Genomic DNA, 23,804 nt, shown 5'->3' on the forward strand with positions numbered 1-23,804 from the left:
TTAATCATACACTTTTTCTGAAAGACCAGCTTTTTAAAAAATTATTATTTATTTGCTTTATTTTTACTTTGCAGATGCTGGAAGTGCGCCTGTTATACGAAATAAATGACATTGAATCTCCAGATGGTGAACAGATACCGCCATTACCAACTCCTGGCACAAGTTCCAATCCTCAGTCCATTGTTCCCCAGTCTCATCCATCTACTAGTAGCAGTTCATCTGATGGCCTTCGTGATAATGTCCCATGTTTAAAGTAAGTATATTCTGTTATGCTTTTGTTATTTGTGAAACTTTTCAAGAATATTTACATTGTGAGGCTGTATGTACTCGGAAATTAATGTAGAAATGCTACTGTAAGTGAAAGTCTTGTTTTCTAAAACAACATACCCCAAATATCTGAAATCCGAATTCTGTTTCAAGAAATTACAATTTTAATCTTAATTTATATAAATGTCATAATTCTCGGTGATTTAAAAAAATAAATCAGAAGATAATTACCATATAACTCAGCCTGCTTTAAGAAATTTTACTAACATTGATGTTAATATAGTTATAGATGTTCATGCTTTAGAGCAAACTTTTAAATGGGAACAGTATAATTACTTTGAAATTTTTGTGTGCATTGAAATGAACAGATCACTTAACACTTCAGCTCTGCTTAACTTTAGGCCAAGTATGTTTGAATAGACATCACTTGTTAGTTATTTGTAAGCAACAACAGTCTGTTCTCATGATGGCTCTTATTTTTCTAAGTGTAAGATTTTAGAACTATTCAATTTTTTAATTGTTTTCAGTTTTTAAATTGGGAGATATTTCTCCCAATTTTGAGAGTTTTTTGTGTATTTCTGTGTGTTTATTCCACTGAGAAATTAAAGTTAACAGAAAACTTGCTTTTTTTTTTTTTTTTACTCTTTTACAAGAGTGCATCTTGAGACCTCTTGACTATCAACTTTTGTTATAAAATCTATGTTGCACTCTATTTTCAGATATAAAATTAAGACATGTATTTAATTTTTTCTGAAACTTTAAACTTCAATCTTAGATTTCAATTTCTTGAGTTCATCCATCTAGAAAATAGTTAATTCTGACAGGTTTATTTTTTCTGAGGATTAGTTTTGTGTCTTCTTGATTATACTGAGTTATATAAATGTTTTGAAGACAGTAAGTTTTAAATGAAGTTAGAAAGACAAAAAGAGATTTTGTAAAATATTGGCAAATCAAAATTTTAAATAGATAAAAAAGAAACTCAGGACTTGGAGGACATTATGATCTGTATAGAGGTTTTTTTTTAAAATTCAAAAGATAAGAGAGTCTTAATACTTTCTGTAGGACATTCCTAAGTTTGTTCATCAATGCGCAAGGTATTTCCAAGACCTTCAGTCCTACCCCACCATCTCATACTTGTTCCGTGAAACTGATACACCATTATTTTCCTTACAGTTTTCCAAAGTTCAATGTGATACCAAATTCAGTGAATTATGCACATTTAAGGAAGAACACTTCAGAGAGTCATAAAAATGCGATGTTTTGTTTACTTTGCAGAGTTAAAAATTCTCCTCTTAAGCAGTCTCCAGGCTACCAAATTGAGCTAGTTATCCAACTAGTGTGGGTGAGTGGAGAACCTCCTCAGCAGATAACCAGTTTAGCAGTCAATTCAGCGTATGGCCTGTAAGTATATTCTATGCAGCTTTTTCAATATTCTGTCAAAAGCATTTGCTGTTAAAAACTAAGTCAGTGTGTGTTCGTGCAAAGTCTGCAGCAACAGAAAAGATGCAATTAGATTTCTGTGTTTCCTGATAGTTCATTTCGGTGGTTTGTGGTAGTTCCTGATGATGTGAATGTCACACAAATCAACATCACTCTTCCTTATGTGTGTTGTCACTGTTAAGCTAAGAATATATGTCAGTTAAGGCTCTATTGGATAAATTGGCATGAACAATGATCTGCTTTGATTTTTTTTTAATGATTCAACATTACATGTTTTAAAAAGTAAATGCTTAAACAGTGCTACATTCTAAAATAGTAATTTGTACATGCTCTTAATTTATAGCAATTTAGTATAGTAGTAATAATAAAATATGAAAAAAAATGGTAAGTCTTAAAATTCTGCATAGAAAAAAATATCCAAATAAAATTATACTCGCATTAGCGTTATCTTTCCTTCCACGTTATCTTTTTCCAGAGTAGTTTTTGGAAACTGTAATGGTATTGCCATGGTTGATTACCTCCAGAAGACAGTCCTCTTGAATCTTGGCACTATTGAACTGTATGGTTCCAATGATCCTTATCGTAGGGAGCCACGATCTCCCCGAAAAACTCGTCAGCCATCTGGAGGTGAGTAACCCACAGCCTGTTGAAAACAGCTTTGCCTGTCTTCTGACCTTTTCTGAGCTGATAGTGTCTGTTCTCTGAATGCATGTATGCTTTTGCCTTTGCGATTTTGTCATTCTTGAATGTCAGCATTGCAGGTTTGTTATTTCAAAAATATTGCTTAATGAAATCTATTGATGCTTGATATAATCACTTACATTTTTATTAATGTAATGTATGTTAAAAAAAAAAAAAAAACAGTAGGGGAGAAATTTTGTATGTATAGATATAAGCTATAAAAACTCAGTAGATTTATGCTGTTAACTTACTAGCACAGCTGGGAGGAGATTTAATATCTTGGTATTTCTCATAATCCTAGTACCCAAATCATAAGCTTATATGAGCCCATTAATTTTGGCAGATACCCAGCATATCTGCTGGGATCATTTTCTGTCTTATTTCAGCCTTCGTCTAGAAAGAGTGTTATGCTGTGTATACTCTTATATTTGTTTTAAAGGAAGCTTTTGATATAAATGAACCAATTAAAGTTTTTTTTTGTAAAAATGACTGTTTTGAAAAGATACTGAAGAAAGGTGGTAGTTTATACTAGGAGGAAAGTAATCTTTCAGTCAAAATCCCAAACATTTTTATTGGCAAAATGAAAAGTTAGAACTTTAAATAATAAGGAGAAAATAGTTTTAGTTGATATTTTTAAGCTAATTTTTAAAACACCTAAAATGGAACTGTCAACAACATCACTGTTGCCTCCAAATGATTATTATTGGGAAACACATTGTTTAGAAAACTTCATGGTTGGTTTACTTTAAGTGATTCAGAATAAAGTTCAGGTAGTGTTATACTGAAGTGAAAATGGATGTTCCTGGACATATTTTAGTAAATCTTTGGTTTGAGAAAGATTTTGTTGCCATCTGTCAGATTTCTTCAACTGAGGAAGGTGCTTTAAAAAAATAATTAGCTTAGAGAGGAACACACACGGTTCTTGGGGACAGATGTCTTTTTCTGTTGTAGAGAAAGATAAGTATTAAAACAAAAAAGCATTCAGAGAGAAAGAAGTAACTCGCTGGTTCACTCTGTTAATGTCTCATGGTAGTAAAGGACTTGCCTTGTGCTTCATGCATTTATGTTTAAAACTGCTTTTTGTAGTGCTAAACATTAATCACTTTGTTTTCTTGCTTTTTGTTGTTTAATGCTCAGCATAACTGTATTACAACTGTATCTCTAAGATACTCCTCAGTGGAGTCCTTTTTGTTCATTAATGTAACTATTAAATGAAATTGTATATTTTTTTAATCTTACATTTTAATACTAACGATCTGCATGGCAAGAGCATTTTATAAACCTCATTATACAAGTTATTCAACTGGCTTTTCTGTCTCAAATGTACTGTTAGTCTCTCCATCTTTCCTTTTCTCATTGCTGCGTAAAGGTATGCTGACTGTGGCTTCTTGCATGTGCGGCCTTTCTAACTTATATTCAGAGTCTGTGAAAAAGCTTCGCACCTCTTATATAAGTAAGTCATCTCATGACCAAAAGAAAAATATTTTTGAACATCTGAATTTGATTTTTTTTTTTTTGTTGCTGTTCACTTACCATAAATACTTTTGTTATACCATTTTAAATAATTGTTTTACTTTTAGAAACTGTTTTGAACCATACGTCAATCATATTTCTTGTTCATGACATCCCTAATAGAAATGGGAAGAAAAAAAAGAATGACCATAATAGTTTCTGTATTAGGGGGAAAGGGTAGGAGGGAGAAGGAAAGCGAGATCTTAGATCTCGCTTAATCTTAGAAGTTACTGATGTCTATGGTCTCAAGATCTTACCATCAAATCTATTAGTCCTCTGAGCACCAAAGCTAGAATCTGCCTTTACTTGTTCTCTGTACTGTAAGAAAAAGCTTGAGAATTCATGCTTGATTATGTTTATTATTATTAATTTACTTTTTAACATTGTAAAACACAATGATTTGTCTGTTCAAGTGGAAGTTTCCTTCTACTGAGATGTTGCTTTATAGGGATTGAGAGTGGAGGTATTAGTGTATTCTGCAGCCCTGTAAGATTTCCAAGCACTTTTGATGTTCAAGAGCACCGCAGTAGAGTCATAGCCCATCAGAAATGTGAGTTACCTCAGGGTTTTTCTGACTTATTCCAACACTCACAGCATCAAAGAATTCAGAGCGTATGGACTTGACTTCAAAAGTATAATATGATTCCTTTCCCTAGCATGTCATTTTTCTCCAGCCTTTGGGCAGAAGTTTGAAATCTGACTCCCTTGCTAAATAGGGAGTAGAATAAAACAAAATCAAAGGAACCTCGGTGGTGGTGGTGAAAGAAACACTTAAGACTGTGGTCCAGTTCTATTAATTCTGCTTTTTGTTTTTGGTTGTTTTTGGTTGTTATTGTTGTTTTGTTTTGTTTTACCAAAGAAAGAGAAAAATACATTTCAGAGATGGTAGACTTTCTTTGTCTTCCATCATCTGCTGCCAAGGGAGAGAGTTATATGTAAAAGAAATGCTTCTGCTTTGAGATGATACAGAACTAAAAGGCAAGATCGGCTGCTCCTTTGTCATTTTGAAGGGAAGGAAAAGGTGGACAGTACTCCCAGAATTACTTTCCAAAGCTAGCAATTGAAAAGCTGATTCTACCTGGAATATTTAATATGTTAGAACACGTTTTTGTAAGTGTTGATTTCTTAACCTTGATGCTATCCTCCCTGTTTGAGATCTTTGCTTGATATACTGTTTCTGAAATGTGACAGGATCACAGAGCCATTAAGAAGACAGACAATACTGGAACCAAATATCAAACAGTTCGTAACTGTAGGACTACACGAAAGAATGCATCAATAGGCGTTAGCTCCATAATTACATCAACCAAAGATAACTACCTTCACTCTTTTAAAACTGAGTGCTGGTGGGAGTTGCAAGGTTTTATGTTATTTCTCAGTTAGTACAATGTACTACATTTTTTAAAATAAAAATCTATATCATTCTGTAACACTTCATATGCTTTATTAGAGGCAGTTCAAGATTATTCTGACAAAATAGAAGCAGTTTTTGCTTACATGTGACTTTTGCTTATACATTAAAGACTTTTTTTTTCTTTTTATTGTAACCTACGAGGATTTCAGTTGTTGAAATCAAAACTAGTAGAAGTAAATACTGAGAGTGCTTGTTCTGGTTGTTTCACACATCCTCTTTCTCCTTGAACTGAATCTAGACCTCAACACTCCTTTTTTAAACTTATATTTGAACTAAACTAGACCAACGTCAGCTGTGACTAAGCCAAATATAGTACTGAATCATAAAGTTTGGTTTCTGGATTAGGGGGCTTTTCTGACTCTTTCAAGTCAGTTATTTATTATGTTCGTATTTTCACATCAAGCTAGTTCAAATTTTTAATTGGACTTGTTTCCAGTGAAGTTGGTGTATAAGTGCCTGAATGACGTATATATATGAACTCACAAAACTCAACATATTAGTTAATTTTGACCGTAATTCTAGGGAATTTATAATGCAGCATGATATCTTTTCCATCTTTAATAGCATTATTTTATTTTTAATTCATTTTTGCATTTATTTCAAGTTTCTTGCTACTAGAGTTCAGAAAGAAGCTAAGAGCTTATTAGAAGATTAGTTTTTCCTGGTCTTCTAATCAAGCTTTAGTTCTGAAATGGAAAACTTAGGACCAATTGGCTTTAAAATCCCTTGTGAGTTGTGCATTTGTAAGCCTGAAATCATAAAACTTAATTCAGAATTCAGCGCACAAATTGGTTATATCGGTACTTGAGATTATAAAGTATACAGACCTTAGTATTTCAGAGGCAACTCAGGTCACATTGAGTAACAGTAATTAGTGCTATTTATAAGAACTACTACATAAAATTATTTTTTTTCTGTCCCTTCCTCCTCTTTGTCAAATAATAGCAGTGATGACTGTAATTAGATTTCCAGGATTTATGTGCAAGAATAATTAGCATCATGCCATAATTTAGTGGTATAAATCTTATGCATACAATTAGCAAGTAGTTTTATGATACGAATGTTTTGAGGTTTTCCCTTGGATAAATTGATGCGAGTTATTCATTAAGATGAGTATCAAATTGTAACCTCAATACCTCTTACAGTGAAAGCAAGTGTGTAGGTATATGACTTTGTTCTTGGCCAAATACTATTCCTGTCAAAGTGGGATTACACTTCTTACAAAGTTTCCTACAAGTGTGAGAAGTTCAGCTCTTCCTCTGAAGAATTAAAATAGAAGGAGATTGGAAGTTAAATTCCTAAACTTAGACTTCGGATTTGTATAGTTTGGCTCCCTAAGGAGCATGATCTGAGACCGAGACGGTTTTTAAAAGCACAGCACAGTTTTGTCCTCCTAATATTGCTACTGTGAGGATTTCCTTAGTATTTGTTCAAAGAGCGTTGTTTAAACCTGCTATCTTCAGTAATGAGCAAATCCACATAACATGATCCTGCATTGTTTGTTGTTGTCCTGGCAAGTCAGAATTGAAGCTGTACTTGGATCTGGAGTAATAAGTGCTCATGTTTCTGTGTTTTATAATAGAACTTCATGCACATTAGGTATGTGTGTGGCATGTATGAGCATGGCATCAGATCTAAACTGTCAGACTTCTATAACAAACTCCAAAAGGCCTTGGGGAGCATGTTTTAAGCTGAACTTTCGGAGCAGTTCTTCTAGCCTGCTTCTGTCCTAGATCTAGAACAAACTCAAAATTTTAGTAGGCTGGATGAATTGCTTTGGATATATTTTCTTTCCACCTGTTTCAGACCTGTTAGAAAAACGTTTGAATTATTGTACATATACAAACTATGCTGCTCTCACAGTTATCCAGGCTCACTGTGTACAGATATACCACTCTCATAAGGGATACAGTAGTAAGTAGCTTTTAGTTAAGTCAGAAGACATCATCTTCTAAATCATGACAAATGCATAAATAGTTTTCCCTGAGCAGCAGTCTTGGCACAAAAACTAGTCTATACTCTGCTCTTTCTTGGCCTGATTGTTGACAACCAGATCTAATTATTGCTGCCACTACAAACATGCATTTTAGGCTGTTGTTGCTACAAGAATATTGATGAATGGGCATTCCTCAGAGTCCTGACTTCAGACTGAAGGCCTGCAAACCTTGTAGATATTCCTTTGTTATGTTGGCAAGAACTGCTTCCCCTCACACTTAAGAACTGTTCATTTTCAAATGCCTCCCATCAACTCCGGCAAAGATTTCTGTTGGGTTAGTGAAATGAAAGTAGGAGGTGACAAGAATAAGCCGTCACTTATGAAAGAATATTAAAATACCAAAATGACATTTGTTCTCTATGGGTGAAGCAATTTCTTCAATGGCTACTATGAGAAGAGTCCACCTCAAAGGTTCAGGACACCTAAAACAACTTTGCATAAGAAGCAACTTTTAATCTGATAGACTGTGGTTGGCTGGAATTTTTTTAATTCCTTCTAGTGATGCCATAGCCAGCCCAGCAAAAATGTTCTGTGCTGTCTCTGCTTTCCATAAGCTGAAAGAGTAGGGAGATGCTAAATACCTGTTTTAGGTGAACTGCAGTCATATCTGAATGTTCAGTATTTATTTACTCGACTGTTCCCAGTACCAAAAATTCATTTCCATTTTACATGCATAATAAAAATCTTATCAGGATCTTCCTTTACCTTTGAAGGCTATTGGGTATCATCAAGGCTATATTTCTGGAATGCTAGCCCCATACTCCCAAGTCATAATAGAGCTCTGTAAATTTCCAGAAATGTTAACCATAAAGGTCATTAACCCTAAGCTGATACTGATCCCCTGTGTTTGGGATTAGTAGAGCTACTAAGCATGAACTTATAGCATGTAGTCTGCTCAGACCATATCTGAGAGAATAACAAACACTAAAATTGCCTTTAAAAGTATCTTGGGCATTATTATTTAAATATGTGTGAGTGGAATGTATACAGCCTACCCTTGGTACTCTCTGAAACTTGTACTGCTTGCTGGGAGAGCAGCTTATGGCTTTTTGAAAAAAAAAATATTACACAGCCCTGGGTAGCACAGAACGCATAGACTCTCAAGTGTGTTTTAAACTGGTGGTTTCGGAGGTGAAAATGTGCTTTGTGGGAGAACATATACCATGATTATCCCATAATACTCTATGATTTTAGAAAAAATACTTAAAATTGTTTACCACTATGCAGGAGAAAGAAAACATATAGCTTCTACCTGGGATATCCCCATATGTTTTCAAATTGAAATCAGTTCTTTGACTTTTGTTAGGTGAAGGCTTTACCTGTTCATAAGGTCATTTGCACATCATTGTCATCACTGAGTTTTTTGAGGTGCAATTTGCCCATGCTTTTAGTCTTAAATAAACCAAAAAGCTATACTGCATAAATATAACAGTGTGTGAATGTAGCATAACTTCAATGGATTCCACAGTGATATGATGTCTTTTTTTTCCTTTAAATTATTACCTTTGGTTTTGATAATTGGGAAATCTAACACTTGTATAGAAGAGGAAATAAATATGGGGAAAGAGAAGAGGAAAAAAAATATGGGAATAATTATTACAGATGCACTGTTGAATGCATCTATATAGATAGGCTTTGCCTGTTCAATCTCTTGTTGCTTCAGCTGTTACTCCCCTGGAGGTTTTTAACTTTATTTGAAATGCCAGCGTGCATGCAAAAACCTCCTATTTAACAAGTATTTATTTACTTACCTATTTAATTTCTGTAAAGTATTGCTTTCTTGTTTACATTAGTATCACATAAAATATCCCTGAAGGAAAACAAGATTATATACATATATATAAAATATATATTTAAATTATATGTGCATAATTCACCTTAATATATTAATAAAATCCTTTATCCTGGGCTGTTTTGCTGGCAATTTCCAGTTCAAAAATGAAAATGGTAACATGTCTTTAAGCTCCTAGTTCATGTCATGAAAGCTATCTTATGATCCTAAAAATTATTCCATCTTTAGCATCAGATGCTGAACTTCTGTGCTTTATTTCCTTACTGAAATGTAATTGCATTACTGAAGTGTAAAGAATGAACTTCAGGAAGCACCCAAATACTGTAAAATCTTAAAGTGACATTTTCCAGCAGAACTCCAAGCTGACCTCTGTAATACAACATTAAATATAAAGCTCACCACTGCAGCAGATAAAGCTGAAAACAAATTGTAAGCAAATTGGTAAGCAAATTGGTAAGCAAATTGTGAAAAATACTGGTTATACATCTGATCTGAATGTGGTTGTCATTTTCAAGATCCTCTTCTACCTGACTTTCTTTTGCAATTATATATATATATATTATATATAATTATATATATATATATATTTATATATATATATATATAATTTTTTTCAAAGCAGAAATGTGTACTTAACATACATTCATGGCATGGAATTAACTGTTCAGATTATTTTAATACTTGAAAGAGGGTTCTTTTTTACTGAAATTTAATGAGGAAGTATGTTTTGTAAAATCCAGTAAGAAATCTTTAGTATGATGAAGCGGCTTTACAGTGACTGCGGCTGATGTCTAAATTTAAAACAAACAAAAAAAAAAAAAACACAACAGTGTAATACTAACAAATTCTACAACAACCATCTGGTTTGTATCTAATTAAATATCCAGTTTCTAACTGCAATGGAAGAAAGGAAAAAATAGCAGCCATGCTTATCAGACGCTATTTTTGTGTTCCAGCAGGTCTTTGTGATATAAATGAGGGTACAGTGGTGCCAGAAGATCGCTGCAAATCACCCACTTCAGGTAATCATAACTTAGTCTGATTTTCAGCTTCTTATTTGCATGGAAGATGGCATACTTGAATACAGACTAGTTGCATAAAGCCTGTAGTCTTCTCACAAGTTGTTGTAGCTTTCCTGAAAAATGTTGCTGTGTTGCACCACTGTGTTTTTAAAGGAAGATTAATTTAATAGATGCAATAGAAATGTCATAAAGATAAGTGAAGAGATAAAATCTGTAATATTTGTTGTAAGGAACATACTCCACGGCACAATCGAATTTTAAAACTCTGATAAAAGATGCTCTAATTCCTTTAGGAATACATGTGTCTGGTGTCTCAGAGTCCTCAAAAGTGGTTTAAGAAAAGTCTGCAAAAGGAGCAAAGGAGCTAGTTTTTTTCTTTCCTTTGGAATCAGAAGTCTTCAGAGGCTTACATCCTTACAATGTAGGATTTCTCTGCTTCAAAAAAAAAAGTTCTGTTACTACTCCTGCATTTGACTATTCTAAAGGAAAGCTGCAGTAACAATATATTAGATTATTTTTTTCAATGTTGGCTAATTGAAACTATAACTATGTAAATATTACATGTCAATATATAGTATTAGAGATGAATGTTTGTTGGAATCAGCAAATTTTTTGTTAGAATAATGCTGGATTTTTAAAGTAGTACTGTGTCTCTTCATCTGCTTCATTTAAATCTCTACTCCGAATTCAAAGGTCAAAGTTGCAGATTTACCTGTTGTAAGGTGTGTAGTAGGACAAGAGTCAAGGTTTGGAAAAATCTTAAATTTACCAGTTTGCCTACTCTCCATCCCTCCTGTTTGAGTTGTAGTAGACTAGGTTAAAATGTAATGCAGTTTGGATATTTCTTTCTCGGTGCACATGCAATACTAAAAAAAAAATTCTGAATTAAAAAAATAGAGAATGGACAAAAGACTGAGGTGAGAAGCCACAGTTGCAAGCCCTGTAGATTTTTTTAGTAGTGAAGTTGAACTTCATCTTGCTTCCCTTAGTTCTCTCAGTTATTCATGAATGAGAAATATTCACAGCAGACTTCTCCAATATTTCCTTTGAAAAAGGTACTTGAAAGTAGGGATGGAGACTGGCAAGCTGTCACCTCACTGGTGACAGAACACTCTGGTCTGTGTGTTCTGGGGAAGGCCAGCCATTATGGGTATGACAAGAGCTGCAATTCCTTAGGTTTAGTTTCTAAGTTTAGTGGTTTTTTGGGGTGTGGTCACAAGACTGGAACATTCTGCTACAGGGATAAGAGAGAGTTTGGATAAATCAGTTGCACAATATTGTTGAGTTTAAGATGCAGGACAGAGGCTGGATTTTAGTGAACTTTTTCCAGAACAGAGTTGGCCACTGAACAAAGAAATACACTGACACCAATGGCTTACTTGTTAGCTACTTTAAGTCTGTAGGAGTGGGTTGACTGTACTGTTAGCTTTGACTGTTACACAGTATGACCTATAAAGCAAATCAGTCACTATTGGGGTTGAAGTCTGCATTTGCTCAGGGCTGAAGCGTCTCTTCTGTAAGGAAAGGTTGAGGGAGCTGCACTTGTTTAGCTTGGAGAAGAGAATGCTCTAGGGAGACCTCATTGTGGCCTTCCAGGACTTGAAGGGAGCATATAAACAGGAGGGGGAATGGCTGTCTATGAGGGTGGGTAGTGATAGGACAAGGGGGAATAGTTTTAAACTGAGACAGGAGGTTTAGGTTTGATATTAGGAGGAAGTTTTTCACACAGAGGTTGGTGACACACTGGTACAGGTTGCCCAATGAGGTTGTGGATGCCCCATCCCTGGAGGCATTCAAGGCCAGGCTGGATGTGGCTCTGGGCAGCCTGGTCTGGTGGTTGGTGACCCTGCACATAGCAGGGGGGTTGAAACTCGATGATCTTTGTGGTCCTTTTCAACCCAGGCCATTCTGTGATTCTGTGATTCTCTTCCACCTTCCAGCGTACAGGTGAAGAAAAAACTAAGTTGCATTTAATTTCCTCCAGTGGGTGTTGATGAATTTTAGAGGACTGTAAAATGGACTGTCAATTGTATTCTACTTTTTTAATAATACAGAAATGCTAGTGAGGGAGGTGCAGTGGGTGCATGGGTTGGGTAGTAGCTTTATGCCCCCCTTTTTTTTTGTTTTGTTTGTTTAACTGAAATTCGGTAGTAACAAAGTGAGCACTCTGAGGACACTAATCTGACCGTAAAACATCTCATTGTAAACCAGCATGTTTTTATGTTTGCAGATGTCACTGTATCTTATTTCTATACTTTCACAAAATTAATATCCAGTAAAATTTTCTATTTTTTTGTTGAAGTTTGTTTTTATTTCATGGCAATAGGAAGCTTCAAACAGTGGGACTTACAGCCACCATTGCTGACTGCAGTATTAAGAATTTTGAGAAATCTTTGTTGGCAGAAAAGAAATGTGGCTGAACAATTATTTATTGCATTGAAAAGAAACAGATTTGAAAAGGTTTCTCATTTATTGCTGCCAGCAATAAATTCTGTTCTGTGAATCACATTTAGATGAATTTTTGTCTGGAGTCATGATTATGAGAGTAATCTAGTTATTCAACATAAGCATTTTATTCAGTGAGGGAAACGTTTCTAGCAATATAACTTCTGCCCTTCACAGAATAGTACCTTGCATTACAATTTTTGTGGTTAACCTCAATATAGCAGAATTCCTGACTCTCAAGAATAATTTGGAATCCACAGCATCTAGCACAGCTACCAGAGAATACCAGTATCAGTTTTTGATAATTCAGTACATCTTCTTTTCTACCTTAAACTGAAAGCTTTTATTAATACATTGGGTATGCATCAAAAATAAATGTATATATATTTCATTCTGTCTTTGCTCGTAGGTTCTGGTTCACCAAATTCTGATGATGATGATGAGCAAAAAATGAATAATTTTATAGAAAAGGGTACAGTATTTTTTTTCCTTAGTTTTTGGTTTTGTTTTTTTTCTGCAGTTCATCCTTTGATACATAGATTGACCTTTTTTTTTGTTTTTTTTGTTTTTTTAATTAAAATACTATTTGCAGTGAAGACCAAAAGCAGACAGTTTTCCAAGATGGTAGCCAATGACATAGGTAGGAACTAGAAAGATTCTTTTCTGTTCCTGTGTCTCACTCTATGCACCACTAACCCTGCAGCAAAAAAATAAATTAAAATTTTAAAAATCAAATTTCAATGCATATTCAATTAATAATTTTTCATTCTTTATTCTACTTGGTAATTCTGTGGGCTGCTTCTATGCTAAATATACTGGGCAGAATGATTTTTAAAAAAATCAGGGATGCTGGTGGCTTAAATTCTGGTTTGTTTGGTTTGGGTTTTTTGTGGTTTTTTTTTTTTTCTGTTTTGCAAATGCACTTTTCTATTTTCTGGATGGGTAAGATTCTAATCTGTATTAGGAGTTCAGTCTATGCAAGTTACAACATTATTCCACTACTTATGCAAGGGTACAGGTGGCTAATTTTTTTTTCTTTTGTGTTACATTCATAGCCGTATGGTCAGATTTGTATATTACAGTGATCAAGATAGAGATAGTGTAATGTTTTCATTTAATCATTTGAAAAATGATTTGGTAACATCTACCAGTATGCTCCGTTATTGTTCCAGAATTGTTTTTATTTTTCTGCGTCCAGCTGGGACACAATTGCCTACCAGCTCCAGACTTGTCTTAAAAATTTGGTAACAGACTGCCTTGGAATATGTTGTATGCAGGCCATAGATTGAACCCTTTTGTGATTGGAATGAAAACTAGCTCTTCTTACAGCTATTTGGTCATTAAATAAATGAAAGCTAGAGGTTGTGTGATTTTGGGAAAAGGGTTCTTCTTTCTTACCTGGGATATGGTTACTTTCATTTCAGAATCACTGTTGAAGTTTCATTATGTTTTCATTGGTTGCATTAGTAAATCACTGGAAGGTTTAAATTTATTCCTTTTGCGAGGTCAAAAACCTATGATTACTTTAGATAGTGAATATGTTTGCTGAAGTACTACTTCATAGTTTGTGTTGGACTGTAATTCACAGCAATGGAGGAAGAGATTTTTTTCAGTGTTCTCCCTCTGATTTGCTGATTGAAAACTTAACTTTTAATCTTAATCCACTAATCCATTTTTATCACAGTTCAGCCACCAAAAATTGTTCAGAATTCAACAAGCTAAATGTGGCTGATGAAACTTTGGTATCTGAGGCACAACATGAGGAATATGCCCTTTGCTCAGTACTAAGTTGAGCACTGCTTGCACTGATAACAGGTTAACGAAGAGGAGCTCTGAGTGTGGAAACTCAGGCATAATTAAAGAAAGCAAATCTCTCTGAATAATATATCATTATGTCAATTCAATTATATGATCGAAAAAACTTGAGTATGGTTTATGTTAATATTCATTAATGTGTTCTCCTAAAGGATTCAGGCTAACTGGAAACTTATGTTCAGTTTATTTAATGAGAAAAACAACATTTTGTCTTGTGCATAGTATGTCAGTGCCTGTTGATGAGATATTTTCCTTTTGTCCTGAAGCAGTCTCCTGAACTTATTTCTTTTTGCGCAGAATAGGAGTCTTTTAATGTGACTATGATTTTAATTTTCCCTTTTTTTAAAAGAGTAATATCCAAGAATAATGAAGCATGCTAATGGTAATTCTGTAGAACTATTGACATCTGTTTCAGCTTGAAGCCTTACAACTGAAAATGCTGTGAATGTTTTTCACAACTGAAATACTATAACCTCTACAAGCAAAGCCTTTTTCAGGGTGAAAGTTCAAGGCAGAGTTGAGACAATAATGCATTTCATATGTAACTCATAACTGTTTACCAGTCAGTTCATACTGTGTTTTGTGTAATTTATTGGAAGTGTAAAGAATGCAATTATTTCATCCACATTTAGAGTTTTAAGTAGCTGAATGCCATGCAAGGAATGTCTTTCTAGTTTTTCCTCCACTGCCATGTTTTCTGTACCTCGTATCTTTCTTCTGCATGATTTTCTGAACTTATAAGTTTTTCTGTATGTGTAAATAAGGCAAAATGCTTTGCCACCTCTTTTTAATGATTGCATGCTTTTTGCTTTTTTGTTATTTTAAATGGAAATGTCTGCTAGATGTGTAAATGGGCGGTGAGTTTTGTGAAATATGAGTGCCACTTTGTCATTAATTTTACACTGAAACAACACCATTTATCATCAACTCTGTTTTAGTCAGTTAAGTATTTGGTACAATGAGCTTTACGTGGTTAAACACACTCGTTGAATCAGTCAGAACATGAGGTGTTTTTACATTCATTTCTGTAAGTAGCTTTAGTAAAGGTGTATGCAAAATATCATATACTCCATTATCTCTCTTTAAAACTGTCCCAGGAGATGTTATTTTTCAGCAAAAATTGTTTTTATTTCTGGAATTTAAGAACAATTGCAAACGAAACTATTAGGCGAACGTGCAGAGTAGTTGTAATTCCTGATTTCTATACTCTACAGCTGTTAACACAATTTTTCACATTTTTTACATTCTAAATGCACAGCTAAATTTGCCTAACAATGCTAAAATCATTGCCTTTTAACCTGTTTTCACAACATCAAAGCTTAAGAGCCTCAAAGTTCTTAGTTACTCTAATGACAGCTTCTTCCAGCATTTTTAACATTTTGTCTGATTTAATGTGGGGCATACGAAGCAGATCTATTTTCATACGTTTTCTTGTAAAATTATTTTGTAAGTCATACCAAATTTTGAGATTTCAGCATTGATAATCTATTTCATTCAACCATCAGCAGTACAATATTTGGTTGTTCAGTCATCACAAAGTTAGTAAGTTGAGGAATATTTTTCATTCTGTGTAGCTGTCAAACACTGAATCATTTTGGGACTTTGATATATCTAAAAATGCAATGAAGAAGCAGAAGATAATTCTATGATGCTTAAATATTTCTTATGAAATTTTGAATGTTTTATGTTATATGTAAACCATTCTCGTCTGTCAAGACATCACTACGCTTGTCTCCCTTACAGTTTATAGAGGGCTTTTTAGCAAAGGGTTTCCTTAAATAGGGGATGTATGAGAAAAATGGTATACAGCTTTGAAATTTATACACTTTAGGACATAATGGTTTGTAAAGTAGCTTGGGATAACTTGCTGCAAATAGGATACAACTATTACTTCTAAGCCACAGTTTCCTATTGAGGCATGTTTCAGATAATCAGCAGGTTTTTTTCATTGAATTGATTGAGCCTGCCATACAGAAATGCAACATGCTTATGCCAGTGTAACCTTCAACATGTGCTCCCTAAAGACAAACATGAGAAATCTCTAAGAATCCTGTAGGCTGTTTTTGGACAGTTGCCTAATCTCCTTTTCTTGTGATACATATTTGGTTATATAAATCAGCAAAAGGAAATGTATATACATGCCTATGTATGACCTTAGGTTTTCTACGTTAGAAGAGTATAAAGTAGATATAAGCACAAGGCAAAGTAGTCATTGCCTGGAGCAGCAATCTGATAAGAGCAGCAAAATGATTCCTTAGATTCCATCTCCTTGTCTTGCATTGTTTGCAGAAAGGCAGCCTTGGCTGTAAATGGGGCAGCAATCACCATCACCACCAAGGTATTCAACTGTGGCATCACAGCAAATACTTGAGGTCAGCTGCACCCAGCAGGAGCAGTCACCATCACCATTGCCTTGTTGTACAACTGGAATGAAATGACCAAAGCTGAGAATGTTCTCTGTATATCTCAATCTTGTTAGCTTTTTTTTTTTCTCCATTTCCCCAAAAAGTATCTTTCATGTAGATGATGCCTGTGATGTCTGGCAGTACTGTTTTTCCATTTGTGGCATGGCAAAACTGAATTTTCTGAAACTTGTGAACTGTAAGACATATATGCATACAAGTTACTTGTTGCACCAAGTAATGTTAGTTAGTAAATGATTTAGCTGTGAAATACTTGTATTTTCTTATTGCTTTTTGAGGCACTTTTCTGTCTAAACACAAGATGGCAGTACTGCTTTTTAAATAGGGTCTGGTTTACTATTTATGTTTGAATTATTGAGGTTTTTCACGTGTTTTTAAATGTAACTTCTCTGCATAACGTATTCACAATTTCTAGCAGTAATGTTCTTTTAACAACTCATTTATTTTCTTATTCTATTAATGAGAAGCATTTTTTAGTGTTTGCTAAAAAATACAAAGGGCAGATTTGTTTTACCTCATCAACCTAGTTCATTCAACTCACCTTCCACTAATGAGTAGAAAGCTAAGATTGTGTCTTAGAATGCAACACTACCAGCCTATATTCCATGTTATCTGTTGCCTAAGTAACTTAGTTTTTGCCGCTTTTTTTTTTCCCCCAAGTTCTTAAAATCATTAAACACTTTCTTTTGAGAAGCCAGAAGCAACCACTGTGGTCTTCGAAGTGATTAAATGATTGCTGATATTTACACGTGGGGAAAAACAAACAAACAAACAAAAACCTCACAAAAATAGCTCAATTTGTATGTGTGCAAGCTATTGTTAAGTATCTCAGCCTTTTATAATTTATTTGTCCAAAACAGAACATAAGATTTAAGATGAGGAATGCTCATCTTGTAATTCACGATTCCAGACTAGGTTTCTTTATCTTTCTTCAAGCTGATGCAAGTTAAATCTGACAGCAGAAAGATTCCTCGTCGCTATTGCTGTGTCGTACCATAGTTTTCTGTATGCACAGCTGAACACTGATCTGAAGCAGAACTCAATCTTGTTGAAAACAGTCCTTGTCAGAAACTTAATTAAGATAAGTTTTGGCCTCATCATTAAGCCAGGCAGCAGCGATGCAAACATGAAGGTAGGAAGCATGTCTGTAGCTGCAGTGCTCTTTTCAGAAGCAGCCTGCATCAGATAGAATATGTTGAAGTGCCTAACGCTGTGGTCTGAGTTCAATTTAATTTGACCAGGACATACTTTGTAACAGTGACATGTGAAGGAAATGAGATTATTTCTGGAGACTTACTCTCAAATTTTTATCATGCATGACAAGAATAAAACTGTTCAACCATTCAGTTAACTAGACTTTGCAATATTGATGAGCATAGTTGATGATACAGTGAAGTACTTTCATTACTGAAGGAGTGGAAGTAACTTCGAATCATATGCTCTTTGTTAGGATTTGTAAAAAACAATGATTTTTGTTTAAACAGACAACTAGAATGAGTGAGTTCCACTTTTAAGTGAGAGGAGCAAAAAGATTCAATCCTGCTTTATGACTGATATACATTACAAGGTACTCCTTAAACTGAGACTGTTCTCAACGTCTGTTTTAGGTAGAGAAGTGTTTCTCTTATGAGATAGCAAAGAATTAAACAATGAATCAAAATACAGGCACGTGGCTAAGAAGTAAATTCAAATTCTATTGCTGCTCTAGTAGTTGAACTACTGCATTATTTTTTTCATTCTCCAGTAGTTATTGGAATAAAGATGAAAGGGGGATGTATGGCAGCAAGACTACTAGTGAGTCTATTTTAGCAGCATGTTGGATGCATGCTTTATTTCCTCACAGTATTGCTAGAATGTGACTCTTTGAGTGTTACAGGAGTTTGTATGCTGCTCATTTTAAAATTCTTTGTAACTTCTTCGTTCTTCTAAGATCACAGATCGCATCTCAGATTATTAGCTTATTTTACACATTTACGTTAACATTTTAGAGTAATTAAAATTTAATCTTTTCTCCATTTTAAGTATCTCAGATTTGATCAAGAAGTAGGGCAGAAGAGTGGATGGGATGTGAACTTTATGAAAGTTTCAGTGTGCATTCTTGTAGTAGCTGAGAGTCTGTATTATCTCTTTTTACCTGAAGAGATAAATCTTGAATTTGAGCCAAACCAAATTCATCCAATATATCAAGTTATTTCAGACATCTAAGGGGAAATGAAGTTTGGCAAAAGTAATAAAATGCTATATTTGGGGATCACAGTGGCTTCCGTGTTCTACTTTGCATGCCTCACTTGTGAGAGTGACGTTCTGCTTTAGCAGAAATCCTGTTAAGTACTGCAGTTAATGTTATAAACAACGATACATTAAATAATTGGAAAGAGGCAAATGCAGGCCAGCAGAATTGTGTTTATTCTTTTTAAAAAAAGGATATACTTCACTTTTCAGCAAAGATGTCCAGGAAGCTAAGTTTGCCAACTGAGTTAAAGCCTGATTTAGGTAAGTTTACAGAGTTGAATTTTATATTTACTGAAATTGTTTTACAGAATGTGAATACATACAAGTAAGAATCCTTGGTTACGTAAATTATTGTGACTGAGTTGCTTTATTTGAACTGTAGAACTTAAATTTAAATTCTACTCTTTCGGGGGGCTCCCTGGCACAAAACATCATTGCTGTCATTGTAAGGTAAGCCTGCAAATTTTGTCCATGGCTTATCACATTTTTGTGATTTTTTTTTTTAGGCGTCTGTCACTCTTACAGTAGTGCTGTGATAGGAAAAGTGTGAATAAGCAGGTAATTTATTGTAAGGAAAATTGCTTGCCAATTCGAAGCCTTTCAATACTTTTCAAATTGCACAATTCAGTATTTAGGAATGAGGATATGCTGAGGACCGAGAAAAAGTTGAACATGTTTTTACAATTGTTAATGATATTAAGACCACTTTCTATAAAAGAAAATGATATACAATTGTTTGCTGGATGGACGGCCGGTCTCAGACTTTCATTTTTTTGAAAAAGTATTCTTTTTACATAATAAGCATTTCAGTTATGAAGCTTGTACTGATAAAGGTCCTGACATTGCATAACTAAGACAACATACAAATGAATAGACATATTTTTATTACTTTGTCATCAAAAGTTGACTGCCAGCTTGTAGATCAGATCCAGCTCCTCAGCTTTTTTCTCTGAAGATGATCAGGAACAGCTGTAGACCTGCAGCAGTAGATACAGCCTGAGTAGGAAAGCTTCCTTTTGCCTGTCACAGCTCTCTTCTGTTCCTGCAGCAGAATCCCTTCCGTGGCCCCTGTAGAATACAGATCAGGCGCAGACTGGTAGGTGCAGAAGCATGCATTTGAAAATTACCACTATCAGCCAGAGAAGAGTTGATATTTAGAATATCCTGAAACTTCAGATTTGGACCTCCCTGATTTACGTTAGAGCCTGCTCCACTCAGAAATGTAAAGCTGTAAGGAGCCCTCAGAGATCATTTACTCCAATGCTGTGGTGAAGATCCAAGTGTCTGACAGTTTAACCTCTCATCTATTCATGGGTCTCCAATAAATAAGTTTCTAGAAGAATACCAGGCAACGTGTATGGTTTATAGCCAGTTAAACAAATTATCTATTAGTCAAACCATCTTCCTTATTTCCAGACTAATTCAGATTTTTTTCTTGTCCTTTCCACGAGGATCACAGATAACTGTTACTCCATTTCTTTGGTAGACATCTTATAGCTGTTGAGAGCTGTCATATCACTAATCTTTCTTTTTGCAGATAGGTTTAAATTTTTGTTTTTGTTCATTTTTGTTGCACTCTTTTGTTTTTATGAAATTAAGCTCTCTATCCTTTGCAAATTTACATTGACTAGGATGCCTTTTGATAATTCTTCTGGACACTGAAATTTTCTTCATCTTTCTAAAGCTCTTGTGCCTAGAACTAGAAGGATTTAACATGGCCTTGTTGACACCAATGAGCACAGAAATTCTATTTGTCTTTTTAGTGTCTGTCTGTTCTTCCTCACTACCGTCAGTGACAGTTTAGCTCTGATTTCAGTTTAGAGTTCATTTTGTCAGACTTTGCAAACTGGTTTACATTTGCACTTAAATATTATTGAATTCATTTTATTTATTCTTTTATTTTTGTTTGAAATTCTTCAATAATAAATAATTAGAAACAGATTTTTTAAGAAAGAACTCAGTATTTTCTTTGTGATGTTGCTGTTGTTTTTTTTTCTAGTAATATAATGGAACTTTTACTTGATCAACTCACTTCTTGAGAATTCATAAAGTATCTTTTAATATCTAATTTTAATGATCTTTCACTGGTTTTGCTTGACTATACCTGTGTGTGGCTATATACACTTAAAAAACTCTTTTTGTTCTAGTAAAAGTTGTTTTTTATTTTACTCTTCAAGTCTGTAAATAACTTCCTGAGATGATGATAGTCTGTTTTTATTTTATTTAGTATCTTTTCTCCCAGTAGAATAGCTTTTGCATAGTGTTCTTCAGTAACTGTCAACTTAATTATATTTTTGCTTTTTTGATTAATTATGTGACCATATCTACTGGCTCAAGGGAACAACTGAAGTGCCTTTCTCCCACGTTCAATATCTTCATCATTTTCTCTCATTTCTTTCCATGACTTCTTGAACCTTGATCACTTTCACTCTTTCATGAGCGCTTTCTTTCAACTCACTTTTCTGACTAGATCTTTAACCTACACCCTTCCTTCCTAGGTAGCTAAAACAAAGCGTGCTTCTGCATTCCTCCTCCTTCCTAAAACGGAAGTTGTCTTCATCATGCTCTAGTCTGCATTATACCATTACTTTGCACTGTTGTAACTCAGCTGGTTACTACCATTACCACTAAATCCTATCCTTTAGTTTATTTGCTCAGAAGATCCTCATCTTTCCTTCCTTCTGATGAAGTGGTGTGTAGTGAGACATCACATCATTGTTCCTTCCTCTTCATTTGAAAATATTCCATTAACAAACCATAGATTCTTCTGTGTCTTCAGGGTAAACAAATACACATTAATACAGTTAAGCCTTTTACTCCGTTGTCTTCGTGAATCAGTTGTCTGCTCTCCACAGTGCCTGTATTGTCTGACCAGTTAATTTTTGTTGACATTTTTTTCAATACATCTGGAATTTGTACGTATACTTTTCAGATGTTCAGATGTTCAAGCGGCTGCAGCCGAAGAAATATACCTGTTATGCCTATTGCATTAATTGTATTTTTCTTGGGAAAAGGGGAAGGCTCTTACCTGAACTAAGGCATACAGAAAGTATGTTCACAAATCGTAAGTCAAAGGAGTAGAATTAAAGAAACCACATGTACCCTGAAGTTCTGCTAAGCTGCTAGGATTTGGGTTAGCTTTTCTTTATGAAAAAAGTTTACAGTTGAGTTGCATTTTTATATTCTGGATGTATCAATATATTCCAGCTTTTTTTTTTTAACCTTTTAAACTACGTAAGCGTTTTTATCAAAACATGTGTTTTAATGTCAGCAAAATTTGAATGTTTGACTATATTCAGAGTGATTAATCTGTTAAAGTTACAAAAAAAAAAAAAAAAAAGCAAGTAGATATTCAAACCTTAAAGAAGCATCTTAAGAGGTTGTGGTCATCAGAAGAATTACAAAACACAATCTTTTTCATCATTTTCAATGATTAGACTTTCTTCCATTTGATTTGACTTCTTTTTCTAGACATTGGTTTTAAATATGAAAACTTGATGTCAGCATTTGGGTGTTGACCTTCTTAATGATTGGTATTTTACACTTGAACTAAGTAAGAATAAGCAGGACAAGAATTTTTCTGTCCTTGTTGGAGTGAGATAAGTCTCTCCTGTCATATTGTTTATATTTTTAGATGTCTGCATTCAGTCAGTTGAAATTTAGTTTGTATGTTTTTTCAAATATAATTCCTTGTAGAAATTTCTGCAATCGTTTAATGAAATTGGTATGTTGATACTTTAAGTCCTGCTTATGAAATGTCACTTGCATCCATACTCCATCCAGACATCCACAAACGTTAACTTAGTTTTAGGAAGTCATGATATGACATGCATCAGACTTGTGCTGGTAAGGATTGTCTAGTGCTAAAATTTTGGAATTATGTATTGAGAAAGCAAAGCATTAATTAGAGAGTGTACAGTTAGATTCAGACATGCTGATATATTAAGTATTGCCACGTGCAGACAGCATATGGCTAGAATAGAGCAGCATAATTTCTAATTTGATGGTTTTTGTTAGTATATGAATTCACAATGTAAAGTGAAAGTTACTTGCTAAGCAGAAAATAAGACATCCTGAAAAGTTTTGGTGCCACATTGTATTCAAAACAGAAATCTTTAGCTTTGCATACCAGTTCCAAGTGGTGTTTGGTAGCCTTGAATGCTTCTCTGATTAAAACTTCAGGTGTGTGTTAATAGCCCAAGATCTGCTCTGGACAGTTTACTGAAGTGGGACAGTACTGAGAGTCATTACAGATTATCAGGCTGTCTGGATGTCTCTTTTCTGGGAAGTATAGTGACAGGACAAATAATGAGAGTCTTAAAAAAAAAAAAAAAAAAAAAAAAAAGAAAAAAAAGAAAAAGAAAAAGAAAAAAGATTTATGTATGATGTATCTCAAAAAAAAAAAAAAAAAAAAAAAAAAAAAAAGATTTAGATTAGATAGAAACTTCACAATGAGGGTGGTGAGGCACTGGAACAAGTTGCCCATAGTGTGGATGCCCCACCCCTGGAGGTATTCAATGCCAAGTTGCATGGGGCCCTCGGCAGCCTGGTCTAGTTAGTTGCAGCCCTGCCCACAGCAGAAGATTGGAACTAGGTGATCTTTAAGGTCTCTTCTAACATAGTCCATTCTGTGATAAGTCATTCATGAAATTACCTGATTGCTATCTCTGCAAATCTGAGATGCTTTGTTCAGAATAAAATACTGGAAACCAAATCAGAAGGAGATGCAATTAAGGAAAAATAAAATAGTTGTAAAAATCAATAG

The 23,804-nt window shown here is 34.4% G+C and overlaps 1 protein-coding gene across 3 annotated transcripts in view; it reads left to right on the forward strand.

The window, feature by feature from the left end:
• The window catches only part of STXBP5 (syntaxin binding protein 5), a gene marked incomplete at both ends in the record, with an annotated part of 100,378 nt that overhangs the window by 68,021 nt on the left and 8,553 nt on the right, over positions 1-23,804 (forward strand). The window contains 7 exons of one of the 3 annotated variants that reach the window (XM_079549897.1): positions 75-253; positions 1,543-1,668; positions 2,183-2,334; positions 10,059-10,124; positions 12,979-13,041; positions 13,162-13,209; positions 19,250-19,300. In XM_079549897.1, the coding sequence (XP_079406023.1) occupies positions 75-253; positions 1,543-1,668; positions 2,183-2,334; positions 10,059-10,124; positions 12,979-13,041; positions 13,162-13,209; positions 19,250-19,300 (685 nt within the window). The remainder of the gene's footprint in view (positions 1-74; positions 254-1,542; positions 1,669-2,182; positions 2,335-10,058; positions 10,125-12,978; positions 13,042-13,161; positions 13,210-19,249; positions 19,301-23,804) is intronic. The other 2 variants (XM_079549898.1, XM_079549899.1) reach the window with 2 other exon arrangements.

The sequence above is a fragment of the Tetrao urogallus genome (assembly GCF_951394365.1).
Source record: "Tetrao urogallus genome assembly, chromosome: 2".
Taxonomy (NCBI): Eukaryota; Metazoa; Chordata; class Aves; order Galliformes; family Phasianidae; genus Tetrao; species Tetrao urogallus.